The sequence below is a fragment of the Barbatula barbatula genome (genome assembly GCF_947034865.1).
Source record: "Barbatula barbatula genome assembly, chromosome: 3".
Classification (NCBI taxonomy): domain Eukaryota; kingdom Metazoa; phylum Chordata; class Actinopteri; order Cypriniformes; family Nemacheilidae; genus Barbatula; species Barbatula barbatula.
Window position 1 is genome coordinate 15571245 of NC_136764.1, and position 18160 is coordinate 15589404.

At 39.2% G+C, this 18160-nt stretch overlaps 3 protein-coding genes across 3 annotated transcripts; 1 reads left to right on the forward strand and 2 right to left on the reverse strand.

Annotated features, from left to right (window-relative positions):
• Nucleotides 1-446: 446 nt before the first annotated feature.
• On the reverse strand, nucleotides 447-2539 carry LOC306892310 (dual specificity protein phosphatase 18). Its single transcript, XM_079453324.1, has 2 exons — nucleotides 2515-2539; nucleotides 447-1925 (listed from the first exon to the last, which is right to left on the reverse strand). Exon 2 carries the CDS (start codon nucleotides 1919-1921, stop codon nucleotides 1343-1345), a length of 579 nt encoding a protein of 192 aa, XP_079309450.1. The 5' UTR covers nucleotides 1922-1925; nucleotides 2515-2539; the 3' UTR covers nucleotides 447-1342.
• sft2d3 (SFT2 domain containing 3) lies at nucleotides 2036-4751 on the forward strand. The gene has a single exon (XM_079453322.1). The coding sequence runs from the start codon at nucleotides 3359-3361 to the stop codon at nucleotides 4028-4030; it is 672 nt and encodes a 223-aa protein (XP_079309448.1). The 5' UTR covers nucleotides 2036-3358; the 3' UTR covers nucleotides 4031-4751.
• Nucleotides 4592-17571, reverse strand: wdr33 (WD repeat domain 33). Its single transcript, XM_079453296.1, has 22 exons — nucleotides 17353-17571; nucleotides 14860-15082; nucleotides 14714-14782; nucleotides 14523-14627; nucleotides 14272-14367; nucleotides 14023-14174; nucleotides 12461-12558; nucleotides 9880-10006; nucleotides 9505-9659; nucleotides 9348-9426; nucleotides 9147-9257; nucleotides 8960-9054; nucleotides 8796-8882; nucleotides 8570-8709; nucleotides 7985-8137; nucleotides 7202-7903; nucleotides 7053-7116; nucleotides 6714-6942; nucleotides 6546-6617; nucleotides 6171-6316; nucleotides 5763-5960; nucleotides 4592-5651 (listed from the first exon to the last, which is right to left on the reverse strand). The coding sequence occupies exons 2-22, from the start codon at nucleotides 15061-15063 to the stop codon at nucleotides 5524-5526; spliced, it is 3210 nt and encodes a 1069-aa protein (XP_079309422.1). The 5' UTR covers nucleotides 15064-15082; nucleotides 17353-17571; the 3' UTR covers nucleotides 4592-5523.
• Between the last annotated feature and the right edge of the window lie 589 nt (nucleotides 17572-18160).

Genomic DNA, 18160 nt, shown 5'->3' on the forward strand with positions numbered 1-18160 from the left:
TCTAGCAATGGCAACAAAATCTGCATTACACAATTAATAACAAAACTGTTAATTTTAGCTGTTAGAACTGTTGATTCTTTGTGCATGGATGAGAACAGAGCCTGTGAAATGATGATGTATTAAGACTATATGTTCTAGTAGGTTGGGGAGGGGATGAGATCATTGTCCTGGAAGAGTGGCGCCTGGTGTTTGGCACTGTGCCCTGCCCCCCTCTCGCTCTTTCACACACACATACAAACCATCTACATGAATGCTCTGCTATACCATCCAGGGAACATCTAACATAGCATTTGCGGTTGGACTGCAAGGACGGGTGAAATAATGTGCAGAAAGATAAATGGCTGCATGATAATGACAGTAATTTATCCCATGATGGGCTTAGTGAAAGCAGCCTCTCATTAAATACACAGAGACACAACAAAGAAACACACACACACAACTTGTTTCATTAATTGCAGAAGATGGCTACGGGCCAAACAGAAATTATATTTATTTTTCAGGATAAATAAGAGCCTTTCCACGAAAACATGTCTGCTCTCTTCACTGTCTCGAAGCTTTCAGCACATTCCCTCGCACCCCTTAAGAGAAGCGTGTCTAAAACTTCTCTCTCTTCACTCAGCACCAACACAACATCGCCAAAAGCACTAAACACACATTACTGAAGCGAGATAAAGAGGAATAAAATTGTATTCTAACGGTGATGAGAGATAATTTTATTAAATGCTCACCTTTTGTCACTCAGCCAAATCTGTTATACAGAAATATTTCACATGTTACATTTTTAAAACAAAGCAAATATATTAAAAATGAGTCACTCCATGTGAAAATCTATCAGATGTCAACCAAATATTTAAGGTGGTTCCACGCAAAATAAATTATTTTGTTCGATGCCCAGTACAATATACAGTACAAACTCGAGCATGTTCTTATATCATTGATTGAAATCTGGTTTATAATACAAAGAAGATGTTTCATATTCATATTTATTCATTTTTCAATATAAATTCAATCCTTGCCCTTGGTTTTGTACAATATTAGTAAGTAAGCATTATGGTTCAACAGTGTCCTCTGTTGGTTAAATAATGTAACAAATAAGGTTTCAAAATTATCTCCATTACCTGGAATTCCAGCCAGGTCAATAAAAACAAAAACAAATTATGAATAAACACACATGAAAGATTAATCAAATTAGATACCAGGGTAAATAAAAAAATAGTTCAAACTGAACAATGGGGGAAAAAAACAGGACAGTTGGACCTTTTGAGATGTTTGTGGTTGGGTTCTCTTTTTCAAGTTATGGTTTAAAAGGGCCTGTCCAAAGCAGTAACAATTCCTCCCATGGTCATTTAGCCGGATAAAGCACAATGGAGGTGTATCGTCTAACCCGGCCAAGTCTTGGAGACGGTGGAAACTGTCTCATGTTGTACTTGGGAGCCAGTCTTGGTGTTTTGGGCAACTCAAGTGGAGCTAATGGTTCAGCCACCTTCACGGTATTCTTACCAAAGAGTTTCTTCTCATAATCTAGAAGCTGGGCCCAAAAACCGGAATTAAGGCGGATATAAGGTCGACTATCTTTAACCCAGTTATGCGCCTGCCGCAGGGTCACTCCTTTGTACTTCATAAGGTAGGCCATAATCAGAGCAGGTGAGCGACTCATGCCCGCAGCACAGTGCACTAGGGTTCCTCCAGCCCTGTTGTTGTGGATTCGAGCTGCTACATGGTCAAAATGATCACACAGACGGGCATTTGGGAGATCGGACACAGCGACACGTATACATTCCACACCCGGGTAGAAAGGGCAGGTGTGGGAAAGGGTCACATTCACAATGAGTGTAATACCTTTCCGGGTGACAAGTGGTTGATTCATGGGAGCATCAGCCCCACTCAGAAAAAGGTTTGGTGTAATCTGTGATAATGACATTGCTCTGTGTGGGGAAAGATTAATTTCATAAATTTAAGATATGCTTTATTGTCTCTCATCTACATTTTTTGTCTCAATATAGTCCTTACACGTCTAGTTCTGTGAAATGCAGTACACATATAATTTTTATTGCACTTAGATCATACAATAAATCATAAAATCACAAATGTCCACATGCATGTAAGAAAAAGCAGTCAGGAGTATTACAAAATTATGAAACAACAATAAAGATCACACAAACAGCAAAAGGCCTAAATCCATCAAATAGGTAAAGTGTTTGATCGGTTACTAATGTAATATTGTAAATTATACAAGACGACAAAAACATTTTGCTTACCAGTCGCAGGCAACATAACAAAATGGCCACACGTGAAAATCTAAATAAAGACACGAAAACTGTGCTATTCAGTTTCACATGAACTTTCCATTGCAATGTAGTATGTAGCCCCATTGTGTAGGCCTATGTCACATGCAAGCAGTTTATGAAAACAGTCTGTAAGCTTTGAGGTTTCATTTCTATTGGTTTTGTATACTAAACAAGTGCATTTCCAGTTTAACTAATGTGTTTTTTAAGGCTTATTTTCGGTACTGACCTGGTCCCTTGATGTGTTCTGTCTCTACTCTAGAGTGCAGGGGAGACCCCTGTTGGCACGTTCAAACCCTAAAAAGGCTTTGAAAACAACTGGCCAATAGAAAGAGAGATTAATTTTAAACTCACCCAGCAGCATTGGATGAGCTCATGGGAGAATTACCCTCTTCATGACAAATCAATGGACAAGCCTGTTTCAAGAAGTCAACAAATAAACAAATAATTCAAACTCTAGCTTTTTTCAAATTTAAAAGATCCTAAACTTTACAATTAAATGATCTAAAAAGAGGACCATAATAAGCTGTTTCCGGATACACAACAAACTGTGGCAGATTGCTAACTTTTCATGCCAAAGGGTTTTAAAATAAGCTACTGTACACAAAATACATTTATATCCAGAACGGGTGTGCTCTTCAGAATAAATAAAGTCATACGTTATGAGCCCTGAACCACCAGTAGATGGAGCACTTTACGTTTCTATGAAACTTGAGTGGACTTGTCAAACTGGTGTCTCTGAATTGTTATTTAGCAACTTTTTTTTGCTTATTTTATTATCAACTATTAAGTAACGTTTTTATTTATTTTCTTATTTCAGTCATGTACTAACCATTCTATATCCGCCGTGTACAACAACGTCATCAGGTATGCTCGACTTCATGCATCACCAAACATCTTATGACACTCAAGTACCGCGATAGCAATCCAAGATCATACTGCTTTAGAATTATTCGCGATGCTTTGATGTCATACCCTGATCGGTGTGCGCAGCGCCGCATAAAGTCGAACACATACATTGTGCGACGTCATCACAACTTCCTGTTTGTGTTTCACATTCTCTTTAGCGAACAATGGCTGAATTAAACAGACAACTACAGGAATATTTGGCACAGTCTAAAAGCGGCGCGAAGACGATATCAGAGTCCAGTTCCAGCACCACCGTAGACATTGATGAATCCGCTACGGTTCCAGGCAGCTGGTTCGGCAGATGGTCCACTCCGGTCTCCAGTAACAGTCGAGGAGCATCATCAGGCCAGAGCTTCAACAGCGGCTTCACTTGGCCGTGGTCATCAGAACCGGACCCATGTTTACCGGGCATGAGTCGATCCCAGCGACTGATCGGGTTCGGGACGTGTATTTTCTTCTCTGCGCTGTGCTTTGGACTGTCGGCGCTTTACGCTCCGTTGTTGTTGCTGAAGGCGCGTAAATTCGCGCTGTTGTGGTCACTCGGCTCCGTGTTCGCGCTTGTCGGGGCGGCTATACTTCGGGGACCCAGTAAACTCATCGCGACTCCCACGCCGGGAGCCGCAGTGTATTTGTGCTCTCTGGTGGGCACCCTGTATGCGGCTCTGAGCCTCCACAGCACGATGCTCACCGCTCTCGGAGCCTGCCTTCAGATTGCCGCTATCGTGGGATACATCTTGGCTTTGCTGCCTGGTGGGAGCGCTGGGATGAGATTTGTGGGTGGCATGGCTGCGTCGGTTATTAAAAGAACCGTGTCCGGCAAGACAATGCCGATATGAGCACGGACTATACGAACTGTTTAAGTGCTGCGCCATGGACACCATAATGCTGGTACTACCAAGTGATTGTGAAAACTGGATATTTGTGGAGAAGCCGTGTAAACAACATGGATTAGATGTCCACATTTTGCCAGTTTAACTGTGACGGGGACCATAAACTAAACCTGATAATGTGACCTACACATTAAATGCAACTTAACTTTTAATTGGGTCTTTTAGCTTCTTATAAACACTTTATTCTCTAGATAAAACGAAGCTTGATTCTGATGAAAGTCAATGATACATTTAAGATTTTGAGAGGCCGAATGGTCTTGTAGGTGGTTAAAGATTACTTTTATACTTTAATAACTACCATGAATTCTTGGAAGGCAGGCTTTCAGTTTCCATATTGGATCAATAGTTAGTTTTGAACTCACTTTTGGTTCAAATTCATAAAGACCATTTTAACATCACAACTGAGTATAAAAAGCAAATAACCTGCGATGTTTTTAAATAAAGAATACCCTAACAGTTGACACTCTTCCTGGAGTATCTTGAATAAATGGCCAAAGAAACAACAAGAACGATAGACCGTTTACATAAATTTTGCACACATTCTATTTTGGTTTCATACAAAAATGACAAAACAATACAACTTTTGTGACAAACTGTACATAGAAACAAAGCAGCCTCGTCACTCGGAGTATCCTGGTAATGTTACAGAAAGTTTATCTTCATTATCTTACATAAAAAGGAAATTAAATACATGGCACATAGCCACTGGAGGAAGAAAACATTCAGGAGTCCAGTTTCTCCTTTAACAGACGTAGTCCTCAAGATGATTTCAGTTTTGAATCGTCCCTTACCCAAATTGACTTTCAGTTGCTAGATGACATGTCACTTGTGTGTTGTTTATATATGAATCATTTAATTTCAGCGAAATGGAAAAGACAAAGGGTGTCAGGGGCTGGTACAAACTAAATTATGTTGCCATTGTTCAAATTAATTGTAAAGCAGGTCATCTGCTCAGTGCTTATCTGATTATTTGGGAGGGGATGGCTATGGCTTCTACATAGAGTTGTACCATGCATCACAAATACGCTTTCTGGACAATTACAAGAGATGTTTCTTCAAACCATGATGAACCCTCCATTACGTCACTTGGTTGGGTGATAAATTTCATGTACCGTGAGTACATGCATAATAAAGTCCGGATCAGCAGGTGGCAGAAGGCATCATGAGCCAACGGACCTAGACCTGCATAACCTTTTGTCCTCCAGCAATTAACCCACCACCTTCTGTCCAACAAGTCAGAGTGGAAAAACCCAAACCATTGCCAACAGTTATAGTGCACCTAAATGATTGGCAACGAGTTCCACAATGTTCTTGTTGATGTGCCTCCAAATATCTTTCAAAAAGCTGATATTGTGGCCATTTGTGGTTCTTTTTGTCCTTGTTGACACTGCAGCCGTTTTTTGTCCTCCTGTGCCCTGGAAAAGCGGGCGTGACTATTCCTACCGGCCTCGACCTCCCCTCATAACACCGCGTGGAGGCCTGTTAGGGGGTCCACCACGGCCCCAGCCACCTCGTCCTCCCCGTGATGGGGGCCCATATCCACTGTCATCTCTTGTTGGTGGTCGACCTATTGACAGTTAAATTATATTAGTTGGACGAATGTCTTAAAGTTGTTCCACTTACTTGCTAAAATGTTTTACACTGTAACATTTTTGGCTGATAATTTCACTCATCTTACCTGCTCCTCTGTCGTCAGATCCCGTGCTGGGAGAGTCCATGTCTCCTGTGCCTGGGCCGTCGTGCCATGGCCGTTTGCGTGGTGGCAATGAAGCCATATCCATACCCTGTAGAGATGAAGAACGCTCCCTACTTGCTGGCGAGGGACTGTCATGTATATTATGGTCTGGCCGCTGACCATCCCTATAGCCATCATGACCTAAACATAGAAGACTTCGCTTATGTCAAGTGTACACTACACAACTGACTAAAGCACTGCTGTATTACTACAAAAGTAGAAACCCTAAACTATCATGTGCAGTCAATGTTAACTTGCAAAATGATCGACCTGAGTAGATCCTCAACACTCCTGGAAAAACTGGCACTAAAATCTACAACAAGTTGAAAAAAAATCAGCCAATGGTTTTACCTCCTCTTGGTGGCCCGCCACGTGGTCTGCCTCTTCCACCCCAACCTTGGCCCATTTCTTCTTGAGAATCGAAGCTTTCATCTCCCCCATACTCATCTTGATAACCACCCATTCCACCACGCCCGCTTAGGCCACCCCTCCTGTACCTGCAAAATCAGAGTATTGGTCAGAGATTACAGGTTGTTTTAATATATAGTTTCTTGATTTAGAGCTAGTTTCAAATTAGTGGATACACCATTATAACATTTTATTTGAAGTTTGGGTTACCCAAGTTCCCACATCATCCTGCCCGAGTTAAAGTTCGAATAATAGGCATTTTTCCTGTCAATTTACAGTCAAGATGATTGTGGACTAAATTAGACAAATAACACTTACGACTCATCTCCATGGGATGGCCGTCTCGGTCTCTGTTCAAACTCTTCTCCAGAGCCTTCATACCCATCATACCTGCAATTGAAAACATGTCAGACACTCATTTAACTGGGATTTTATCTTTTAATCCAGAGCACTCTGGACAGTAAACATATGTTGAATGAAAAGTACCCGTCGTGTCCCATGTACTCTTCATCATGGGAGGAGAACATTTCCTGGCTTTCCCATTGGCTTCCAGAGCCTCCTCTATGGCTCCTGGGGTCTCCAGGACCTCTTCTCCAGCCCTCTTGATAACCCCCCTCTTCAGCCCAGTACTGCCCCCCATCAGAGCCCTGACCTGGGCCTTGTCGCTCTGGTGGAGGTCCCATATGATGGTTAGGTGGTCCTCGAGATCCATCGCCTTACACAAACAGAAACATAGTACACTGAGAACTCTGACATTAGTATTGACTGAACCTTGCAGTACAACAACAACAAAAAAGCCACACTTTTTTTTTTACTGAGGAATACCTTTGGTGTTGGGGCCCTGCTGTCCCATGCCATGCATCATTGATTGAGGCCCAGAATTCTGTCCCTGTAAAACATGCAAAACATAAGTTCAAGAGAATCAGTACTCATTTAATCTAGAATCAGGATGACAGTTAGTTTTCTGTTGTTACCTTATTGAACTGTCCTCTGCTTCCATCACCCATGTGTGGTGGTTTGCCTTGCATATATGGTGGAGGGCCCTGCATGTTGTTTGGTGGTCCATGCATACCCCCTGGAGGAGGCCCCATCCCATGCATATTTCCCATGCCCTGCATATTCTCATGAGTCCTGGGCGGAGGTCCCATCATACCCCCTGACATGGGACCCTGAGGGCCCATTATGTTTCCATGAGGCACAGGACCCCTCATATTCTGATGCATCATACCTCCCTGTGGTGGTCCCTGTCCTCGTGGTGGTGGTCCCATCATACCACCTGGAGGTCCACCAGGACCTGAGGGAGGACCCTGCATGCCTCTGGGGCCAGGTGGCATGCCAGGAGGACCTTGGGGTCCCATGTTCCTGTGAGGGCCAGGATGACGTGGGGGTCCGTGCATGTCTGGAGGTCCCATCATGGCCTGTGGATGGGGACCCTGGTGCATGGGAGGTCCTGGTGGACCCATTTGACCTGGAGGTATGAATGGACCAGGCATTCCACCAGGGCCGGGTGGAGGCATGTTGTGGGACATTTGTTGGGGGGGCATCGACTGAGGAAAGCCTTGTGGGGGTGGGGGTATCTGACCACCCTGCCCGGAAAAGGGAGGCATTGGTCCTGACTGGCCAGCAGGAGGCATTCCCTGTTCCTGCAACTGTGCCATTCTTTCAATCTTTAGTTGCTATAAAAAAAAAGTTTTTACTTGAAGGAAATAAACTGTGACAGAAGTGATAGAATTGCATATGAGGGGATATCTACTGACCTCCAGCAGCATAGGGTTTGTATACTGGAGGGCAGCCATTTCCTGTTCAATATCTGCTTGAGTCTTTTTCTTGCCATCCACTTTTTTCTCATCCTTCCTTTCCTTTGGAACCTCTCCGGGAGGCATGGCTGGAACTTTATTCTCTGCCCAGGCCTATTAAATATTTTAAAAGGCACAGTGGAATACATTATTTAAATTATGAGTATACCTTAAAGGGGCGATGAATTAAGACCTCAATTTTATGTCCTGATAATGTGTAACCTAAAGTTACGTGTAATGTGTCTAACAAAATTCACCAAGGCTCCAACTAAGTTTCCTACGCAAACTGCTATCCAATTATAGCATCGCACGTTTACTTCCATGTCTTCAATGCGGCACGCCCATTAAAACCCCTCAAAACCTGGTTTGAAAATAGCCTATTACTTATTGATTTTGATGTTTTCAAACGTAAAAACCACGCGAACGTCATAAGTAGACAACAGTATAAAATAACAGAAACGTCCAGTTCAGGACACCTATAAAATTATAACATATTCCAAAACTTCAGTGTCTAAAAGTGCTGCCAATGGTATGTTATGTACTGACCTGCTGAAACTGAGCTGGAATGGGTTTTGCATAGGGAACTTTTTTGGTTGGAGCCCTTTTCAGGTCCTTCTGCATGACCTCCTCCATTCCCCAATCTAGTCCTGGGATGCTCATCTCAGATTCTGCCGCAGTCTCTTTACCTGAGCCCATATAATCAATAATAACCAACAATCCTATTGTTTCTTGACAGTTACGTTAATAAACAACTGTGTATTTGGATACTTACCAATTTGGTCTTGTTCCATGGCAGCCTTCAGTTGTTCTGGGATCCCCATACCAGGAATAGCCGCCATACTGTTGGGCTCCAAGTCATCTATAATTAAGCATGAAAACATTGATATCATATCCTACGAAAAAGCTCTTTAAAAAAACTGGGCAGGTAATACTAACCATACTCCACTCCATCCTCTGACATCCCTGGCAACAAGTTTAGATTGTATCTATCCCGCATCTTGTCGCCCGGCCTATTCCTTGTCCAAAATTTGCTGAACGGACAACAAACAATTTAGTAAAATAACAATGTTTGGGAGTTAATAGATACATCTGAAAATACAGATATTCTGTTAAACTAACTCACCTGGTGTGGTCATTAGACCCTGAACATAAGATATGACCGAGCGGATGCCAGGCCAGACTCCAGATCATTCCTTCATGAGCCATCTCCATCCCTCCCACCTCCTTTTCCACACTACCAAAAATATTTGACCATATTAGCACTTACACAACATGCATAAATATCTATGGTTATGGCTACTGAGAGGATGTAAACAGTGCCCACCCTGCATTCCAGAAAAGCAAAGATCCATCAGATCCTCCACTGGCAAACATGCCTTCATGAACAGGGTGCCAAGCTACAGCTGGAACCAACAAGAAAGATATGAGTATATACATACAGCTTCACACATGAAAGTTTTGAATAACAATTTTGAATAAACCTGTGGCTTCTTTCTTGTGTCCTCTAAAAACCTGCAGCTCCTCCTTTAGGTTGCGAATGTCGAACAGTTTGCATAAATGGTCACGTGATGCCGTCAACAACCAATTGCCATTGAGGTTCCACTTCACCTCCATGACTGTGTTTTTATGTGCGTGACTAAGGCAAAAAGGAAAATAAATTAATATTTTTAACCTGTCCCAGCTGAGACAAACTAGTCAAGATAAAACAAGTGACAACTATAACTATAACAAGTTTCAAAATGCAACAATTCTATTGTTAAACAGACTGACTCTTTGTTTTAATCCGTCAATCCTCTCATGTTAGAAAGAAGTGGGTACAAAGTGTAAAGAATCTTTCTGATCGTTTGTTAACTTACAGTGTTGCCAAACTTTGTCCAGTCTTGGGATCCCAGAATTTTATAGGTTGTTGGCTGTCTTTGCTGCCAGATACCACCAAGCCCTTAAAGGGATGCCAGTCAACACACTTCACATCTGCTCCGTGACCTGGTGACCAATAATACAAGAATGTTTAAAAAAAAAAAAATGTAATGTGCCTACTTTAAGAAAGTCTCATTTTAAAGCATTAAAGCATAATATTTATTTTATTCGAGCAAAGTATTATTTAATAAGCAATTTAGCTTTGCATGTTCTTAGTTCTATTGTGAGTAAAAAAAATAATAGAACTGGATACAATTATATTATTAATGCTAGATTTAATAACTGAATAAAATAAAATAATCTTGTGGAAATAATTTCAATAAATCCAGTGTGTCTTAACTAGAATTTAGATTTTGTGAGTGAAGCTGCATGCATTCATCAAAACTGATTTTAGTTCAATGAAATCAACGGTGTACACTTGGATGGAACTAAGAAAGGGTTAAAAAGGAAGTGAAAATCACTACAGGAATATGCAATCTCATGTAAAACTAATTTATTTGTTTGTTATTTAATTTGTAAAATATGACTAAATGCAGAATACAAATATCTTGTGGAAATCACTACACCTGAAAACAAAGTGGCATTAAAAACTTAAACCAATATGTGGAAATGAGGAAAAATATGCAGTTTTTTGTAATACAAAAGTATTTCATTTATCTGATATTCAGTCAAAATGTTTTAATGGCCATGTCTGAAATATGACAATGCTGTGCCTTCGCTCTGCATAATGAACATCTAACTGGCTTTTTAGGCCAAAGTCTTCTGTTTTGTAATTTCAATGTCAGATTCCCTAATGAGATGCACAAAAATTTTAAACTACCCAACATTAAATGTTTTAAGAATTTGAAATAAGGAGCCTAGAATATGCATGTTTTAAGATTAACACACATCATTCAGATTAAGTTTATCAATCTTTTGACAAAAGTTAAAACCAGTAAGCAGTAAATCACAACAACAGTAATGTTTGCATAACCTTAATTGTTGGCTAAATGCTTTCATTGCAACCATTTAGCACTTACACTACAGCTTAGCTTTATTTACTCTCTTTCACACACACGCAGAGAAAATGAATATCCAGTGCGGATAACTAAGAAAGCTCAATGGCATGATGAAGATCACAAATCCCCAAAAAACATTAACTTGATATTAGCACCCTCTTAGTTTTAATTTAATTAAATGGAGTTTCTCCATATGGTTTTTTGTTCACTTTTTTAAAGAGCCATATAAATATACGAAAAACTGATAATGCATTTTTAGAAAATGTTGATAAGTCAGTGATATAAATATTTGTACTGTTAGTATTAATTAACCTTCCCAAATTTTAATGATTGTTGCTAGAAGGTATACAGCTATGGCCGGAAGGGGTGTCTTGCCATGTAATTACAATAAATTAATTTATTACAATACAATAAATTAATTTAATGTAATTACAAACATCTACCACAACCCTAATATTACGATGAGAAAAAAAAACATCAACTGTTTTCAGCGTGACAAAAATTATGCGTTATTGAATTGCCCATGCCCAGTGGAGGTAGCTGTATCCCTTCTAGTCAAAAACAATTGTAATGGAATTTTAAGCAAATGTAAAACTTTTCTCTCTCATACTAAAAGACAACTAATATGAGTAGCATCCCACATGAATCATAATTATGTATAAAATTTGTTTTAATATAACAATTTGTTTTATATTTAATTTATAGTAATATTTTATTGTGTACTAATTGTATTACAAAACATTAAAACTACTCAACAGTAACTGAATGAAACCGTCTACAGTTAAATAAACCCAATATGATTGAATTTGAATCAACTATGAAAGGGCTGTTATTTAAATTAGGTATATAATTGAAATTATTTAATGTCAATTCAATAAAATGTAAAATATACTTGAATCATCCATTTAAAATGTCTATTGTACCTCTTGAAATAAAAATAAATCCCAGAGGAAGAAAATCCAAATGCAAGATACCACACAATGTTTAGAATGACTGATATTTAAAAACTACCAGTAAATATTGTGCAGAAAAAAGTATGAGGGATGCATTTTTATGGAAGATTAAGATTTTGTATGTATATCTCACGGCAGAAAAACAACACACAAGAAAATACTCAGGAATACGAAGGAAGCCAAATTTCTTCTGTGTTCATGTGCATTAAATTTCCACCAGAATAAAAAAAACAGTGATTTCTAAAGACACAAAACATTGTTAACATGAAGTAAACGATGTCTTTAGCATTAATATTGAACATACAAAAAGCAACACTGAGTCAGCTCAGTAAACAGTCAATTATTAATTACATTGCCAAACAAAACGCCTAATGAACATATTTCAACAAATATCAGACCTCTGGCATGAACAGTGCAAATATAAGAAACTGACATCGAAAGCCCAGGTTAAATAGTGCATGTTTGTGTAAAAAGCAATGTGAAATTTGTGCTTGTGAACCCAGATGACAGTGTGCTTTCACATTTAAAGAAAAGGATTTGTGAAAATCTTCACATCTGACATAACATACCTCTCAGAATTCTTTCCTCATGACATCGCAGAAAGTCCCAGATGCGTACAGTTCCATCATCAGAGCAAGTGGCAAATTTATTATCCGTAGGAGAAAAACTGAAGACACAGCAGGAAGAGAATGAATAATGAAGGACAACATAGCAGCTCTCTGTAGGGGCCCTTTGAGTTGATTCTGACAAGGAACCATCAATCTCTTAAATTGACTTATGACAGCACAATCTACTGAACACTCCTACAACACAACATGCTCCAATGCGTGAAATACTTTTTTATGTAGAAGTGACGGATGCAAAACCTTAAATGTGCACTGCACCAAAACAGCTTTTATTCCCACAAGCTAAAAGGACCTTCCCTGTATTTGAAGTCCTGTCATGGAGCATTAGAAAATGGTATCATGGTTAACGTCTATAGGTAGATGAAATGTATTTCTTCTTTTAGCTCAAGCAGTACTTTCAAACATGAGTGTCACTGTATTCAGAACTAAAATAATGCTTTACTTTCTCCAAAACACAAACAAGCAAATTTAGATTTGACAAAAGTGAGCCTGCCTTAACTAACCATGAAATCATTCTTTTAACTTCCAAAAATACACACAGATACAAGCAACTAACACCGTGAAGCACAATCCCCAACCACAGTGCTCAGATATGTTCTTAAGTTACACTCGATTTTAATAGCATTTCATAAGCCTGTAACACCTCAACATATGAGCAAAAGAATCTCATCTAATGATTTAATAATGCTGCTTTTAAATAGTTATCCCCTGTTGTTTTTTGCACTTTGGGGTTAACAGTTTCTTCTTATTGCATCAGAAGGGACTTTTATATGCTCGGCATTGTGTTTGGGTGAACAAGATGAATAGGAAAAATGTACCGTGTGCTCTGATTGAAAAGGCTGCAACAGCCATTTGCATTTTTACCCATGTGAAAGTTGTCTTAAAGTGAAAATCTGTTTTCTTTATTGGTAAAATGTTTATTAAGAGGCGGATTTTGTAATAAATTGTTAGGGAAGAATCATCCGAGGCTGAATGAAAGCATGGCACAAACTCTGAGGGCCAGCACACCTCTTGTCCCATTGTGTGATACCAGTGTGAAATGAGACCTAAGGTTGTGCAGGTTTCCATAGTGCACCATTGCATGGACAAGTGTCCATCCGCTCCAAAACAGAGGATCCATAAAACCTTCCGACAAACACTTGAGGCCCTGAGGGTCTTTTCAACAATCATTTTTGTTTCTAGCCTGCATGTGTCATCACCTTAGAATATGAATAATTGGGAATACTTTATTAAAAAGTGCGAAAATACACCTTTGCTGTACAAAGTTAGTAGTTCCGTATATAAAAAAGAGGATACATAACTCATAAGCCACAATTGACAAATAAATGCAGTGTTGCAACAACACACACGTGTCAAAAATCCAGGACATAAACAATGAGCAGCACAGGGAAGAGTATATCAAAACTGCCAGCACTGAGGAGAGTCCCCTACAGGCAGAGCCCTGCCATTGCAGTTGTATTAACAGGCTTGGGTAAACTACAGAAAAGGGTAGATTGTGTATAGACCTGGCCTCTCTAATCGCCTCCTTGTGAGCCTGGAACATCTTGACGTTATTCATGTTGGACTGCCAGTACTTCACGTAACCTCCGTGGTCGGCAGTCAACATCCACATGTCATTGTGAGACCAGGTCATTGCCCTAACAGGGCTGTCATGAGCCTGTAAAATGGGAAAAGAGAAGGGTACATAAGTAAATTGCCCTTTCACCAGCTTTTGCAGTTATGAGGATGAGTTTGCACATCCCGAATGTAGTTACCTGCAGAATTGTCTCAAAGTTAAAGGTGAGCCCATTCCACAAAGTAAATTCCCCACTGGAGGCACCGGTGACAAGTCGTCTGCCTTCAGGGGTCCACTGTAAGAAGAGGAGCACGAAATGATTTAGAGCAATCAGAGGAAAACATAGGCGACATTGTAAAGGACAAATTGTCCCTATGCTTTGGTTAAACAAACACACAGATCCTACTCCCATTTTAGCACAACATACTTGAACTTAAGCTTTACACTTACCCTCACAACAAACACAGGACATTTGACTTTGTTGGTGGAGGTTCTGACAAACTTGGTCGTAACTGCATTCATAGGGTTACTAAGCATACCAACCGGAGGTACAAGCTGCAGATAAAGTAATCATATTATGAGAGAAATACAAAGAAATAACATTCAAGAACTACCCACAAACGCTGTAGACAATTACTTACATCATTATAGTAGCCTGCATCTGGCTGAATAGCACGGAAATCTCTATAATCTCGCTGCCACAATCGGTTCTGGAACAAATATTAATAATATTAATATTATAATCATTGAGGTTTCCGGTCTTTTAAATATTTTGTTAGCCCTATACCTCCAGATATCTGATAACAGAGGGATTATAATCGATGGTCTTGCGGTTAACAGCTTTCCTCATGCGCTTGCCATCAAAAGTGAGCTGTTGCATGGCCTGCTGCTGGGCAAAGTCTGGCCTCTTGTAGAAGAGCTGCCGAGGTGCCTGGTGCTGAAATCGAGGCATGTGGAAGAATCGGGGAGGCGAGCCGATATCGGTTGCCATAATGACAGTTTTTTAACACCTGAGGATGTAAAAGGAAGGTAATTTACTAAATCTGATACACATAAACTTAACTAAAAGTTAAATGGACAGGCCCTTCAAAAACAGATTTGCAGAAATAAAAAGAACATATCAATGTCAATCATGATAAAACTTGGAACACCAAAAAACTATTGGCACTCTTTCCCATACAGAACCCCTTCCAACTTGCATCCTTGAATTTTTTTATTACTAAGACATTTGTAAGTTACTTGTTCAACCTTTGTAAGGTTTAATAATAATCAACAATACTTATGGACCCTAAAAATCCTTACATCCACACCTCAGCATAAATAACCTGTGACCTTTCAGTACTGTGAAATATTTCCGAATTGCAGACTTAGCTTTTAGTACAAACATTTGAACACACAGTCACTGGTATAATAAATGAGATAAGGCAAAAAAATCTACACTAAAAAGAAACTACCTTTCAACACAGAAAACTGTATAAGGGAAGTGTTCTAAGGAGATCTGGCTACTGCATGTGCTAACTTTCCACAAGCAAGCGATATGATATGGTGATCAATAAAAGTTCTCCATTGCAGAGGGAAAATATTCACCACAAATAAACAAGTAATGAAGTTATGTGATATATGGTTATGAAAAAGGCTCAATATGTTGCAAAGAACTAAAAAACATTTGATTAACTATTGTTTACAAACTGACTTTTACTGTAATGTCACTAAGGGATGGTTTTCTGATCAGGTCTTAGGCCTAATCATAGACTAAATATCTTTTGAGCTGTCTCAACTGAAAACAAGATATCTTACAATTCATCGGTGTAATTGCTTGTCTCAAGATGCACACCAGTCATGTTTTTTGTAATGCATGCATGCTAATTCTGTCTTATTAAAATTCATGTCTGGGAATCCACCCCAAAGATGTTTAGTATTGTTATCAATTATGTTGCAAGTGAACAATGTTATTTAAAACAAGCATTTTCAGATCAAGCAGTGGTATAGCGCAAGTGATAAAGGCAAAAATCACAAAATTGAGACAAATTCCTGTCTCCAGTCTCCAACAAACATACTTATGTTACAGATGTGCTGAGATGAGCAAAAAACAAATGTTGATTATATAATTTTTTTAAATCATCAAGAATGACATTTGTAAAGCACTAAAGTGATACTTCACCAAAAAATTAACTTTGTAGCAAGTTACGCATTCCTGAAAGCATAGAAACAAAGACGGTAACAAGCATTTAACCAGCAGATCTTTACAAATAAAGCGCAGACAAAAATATTAAAATTCCAGTCTCTCATAAAATGTGTAATTTCTTCACACCATTTTCTTAAGTCATTCAAATGATTGAATAGAACAGTCAGCAAGAAGGGGTCTGAATAGTGGTGCCTACAGAAAGTGCATAACATTACATTGTTACATTCTTAAAAAACCCAATATATATAACATCAGTCCTGTACCCTTTTTATTTCTTGACATGACTGACATAATCTACTTTATTTGATTGTACCAGTTTTTCTTAAAGTAACATTTTAAAAAAGTAATGATTTTAACTTTTGTTACAAACAGTATAGCTATGGTAAACTGTTTAAATGCTATTAGGATTTGAGGAATAATAAATTACGTCAAGTATAAAACTCTTAAAACATGTTCCAGGCTTTTACGACTTTATTCCATATTAAAATGTATTGATGCCAATAAAGGCTTTAGCGAAAAATAAACATTAATTGAATCATATCTGTCAACTATTTAAAGCGTTATAAATGAATAAAATCAATTTTGGTAACATTGTCGGGTTTCTGAAAGCCAAAAAAACACGTAACGTTAAATGAGAGGGTTTCGTGAAACGTTAGTCTCTTCAGGTGGCGTGCTGCATACCGCACTGCATTAACAATCCAGGGATAAATCAATATTAAAAACTACGGGTCGCTTAAATATTAAAACCACTCATCTATGTCAATAAACACAATAAAACAACACCGCCGGGTGCAAACCAACTAACACGTTTCGCCTCTTGTTCGAGGTTTTTCTGTTCAGTTTGAGGTCTGTTAGCCGCTAGCCAGCTAACACAATAACTAACGCTATCGCAGGCCCTTAGAAACCAGACACATTTCATCCGTTTAACAAAACAAAAACATTCCCCATCACTGAGAAATCTGTGCATCGAGTTTATTTGAAAACAGAACCAGTCCACTGAAGGCTTTAAATGTGTGCTGTGAGAGTGGTTGTTTATTCCCCTGTCTACCGCACAGCGTGTTTAAATGGCGCCCGGTCAATACTTGAGAAACTCACCCAAAATATCCAGTGCTGACTGTCTAAATATCTAAATTTAAAACACGACTCTTCCTTGTGGAAACTGTTGTATTCTCTTTCAAAAAACGAAATGTCAACCGTCTCCAAATTAGCTATTAACTTGTTATTTTGCGTTAAATAAACCCCCTGCCCCCATCTCGAGGCTTCCTCTCAACTCGTTGCTTTGAATACCGGAAATGACGCCATGACGCCAGACGTAACGGCGGGAGAGCGGATAACGGATATATATTACGCTCAGACTGCGTATTATTTCTTATTACTAATATAACTACTGCGAAATATTGCTTAGTTTGTCTAAAAACTGCATAATGCTTAAAATAATTGATAAAGAGCACTGTGTACAGTGGAGCTATGTTTAGATTGTGAACATCTTCGGCCGACATATATCCCCATCCTTTATCACGAACAGTACTTTTTCCTGTCCTATGATGACCCGACCAAACATCAGCAGGACAGGCATACAATTTAGATTGTGTCAGCTGAATGGCAATCTCAAGTTTCAAGTAACAGCTATTTACAGTCCTACGCTGCATATTGGGAGAGTATGATTGACAGATGTATGGGCGGGGTCAGCCAGCTGCAGCAGCGTGTGTTCTCTTCACGTTTAGTAGCCTACTGGCGAAGATGAAGAGACGCTGACGAATCTGTTCCGAGGATCATCCCCCAGCTTAAACTGTAGGTCAGAGTGATTTCTTATTCAATGTTTAGGTCATTTATTTGTATAATTATAAAATATGAAGTTCTTCCAAATATAAGAGGCTTTAACGTGTAAATAGCATCTAGAGGG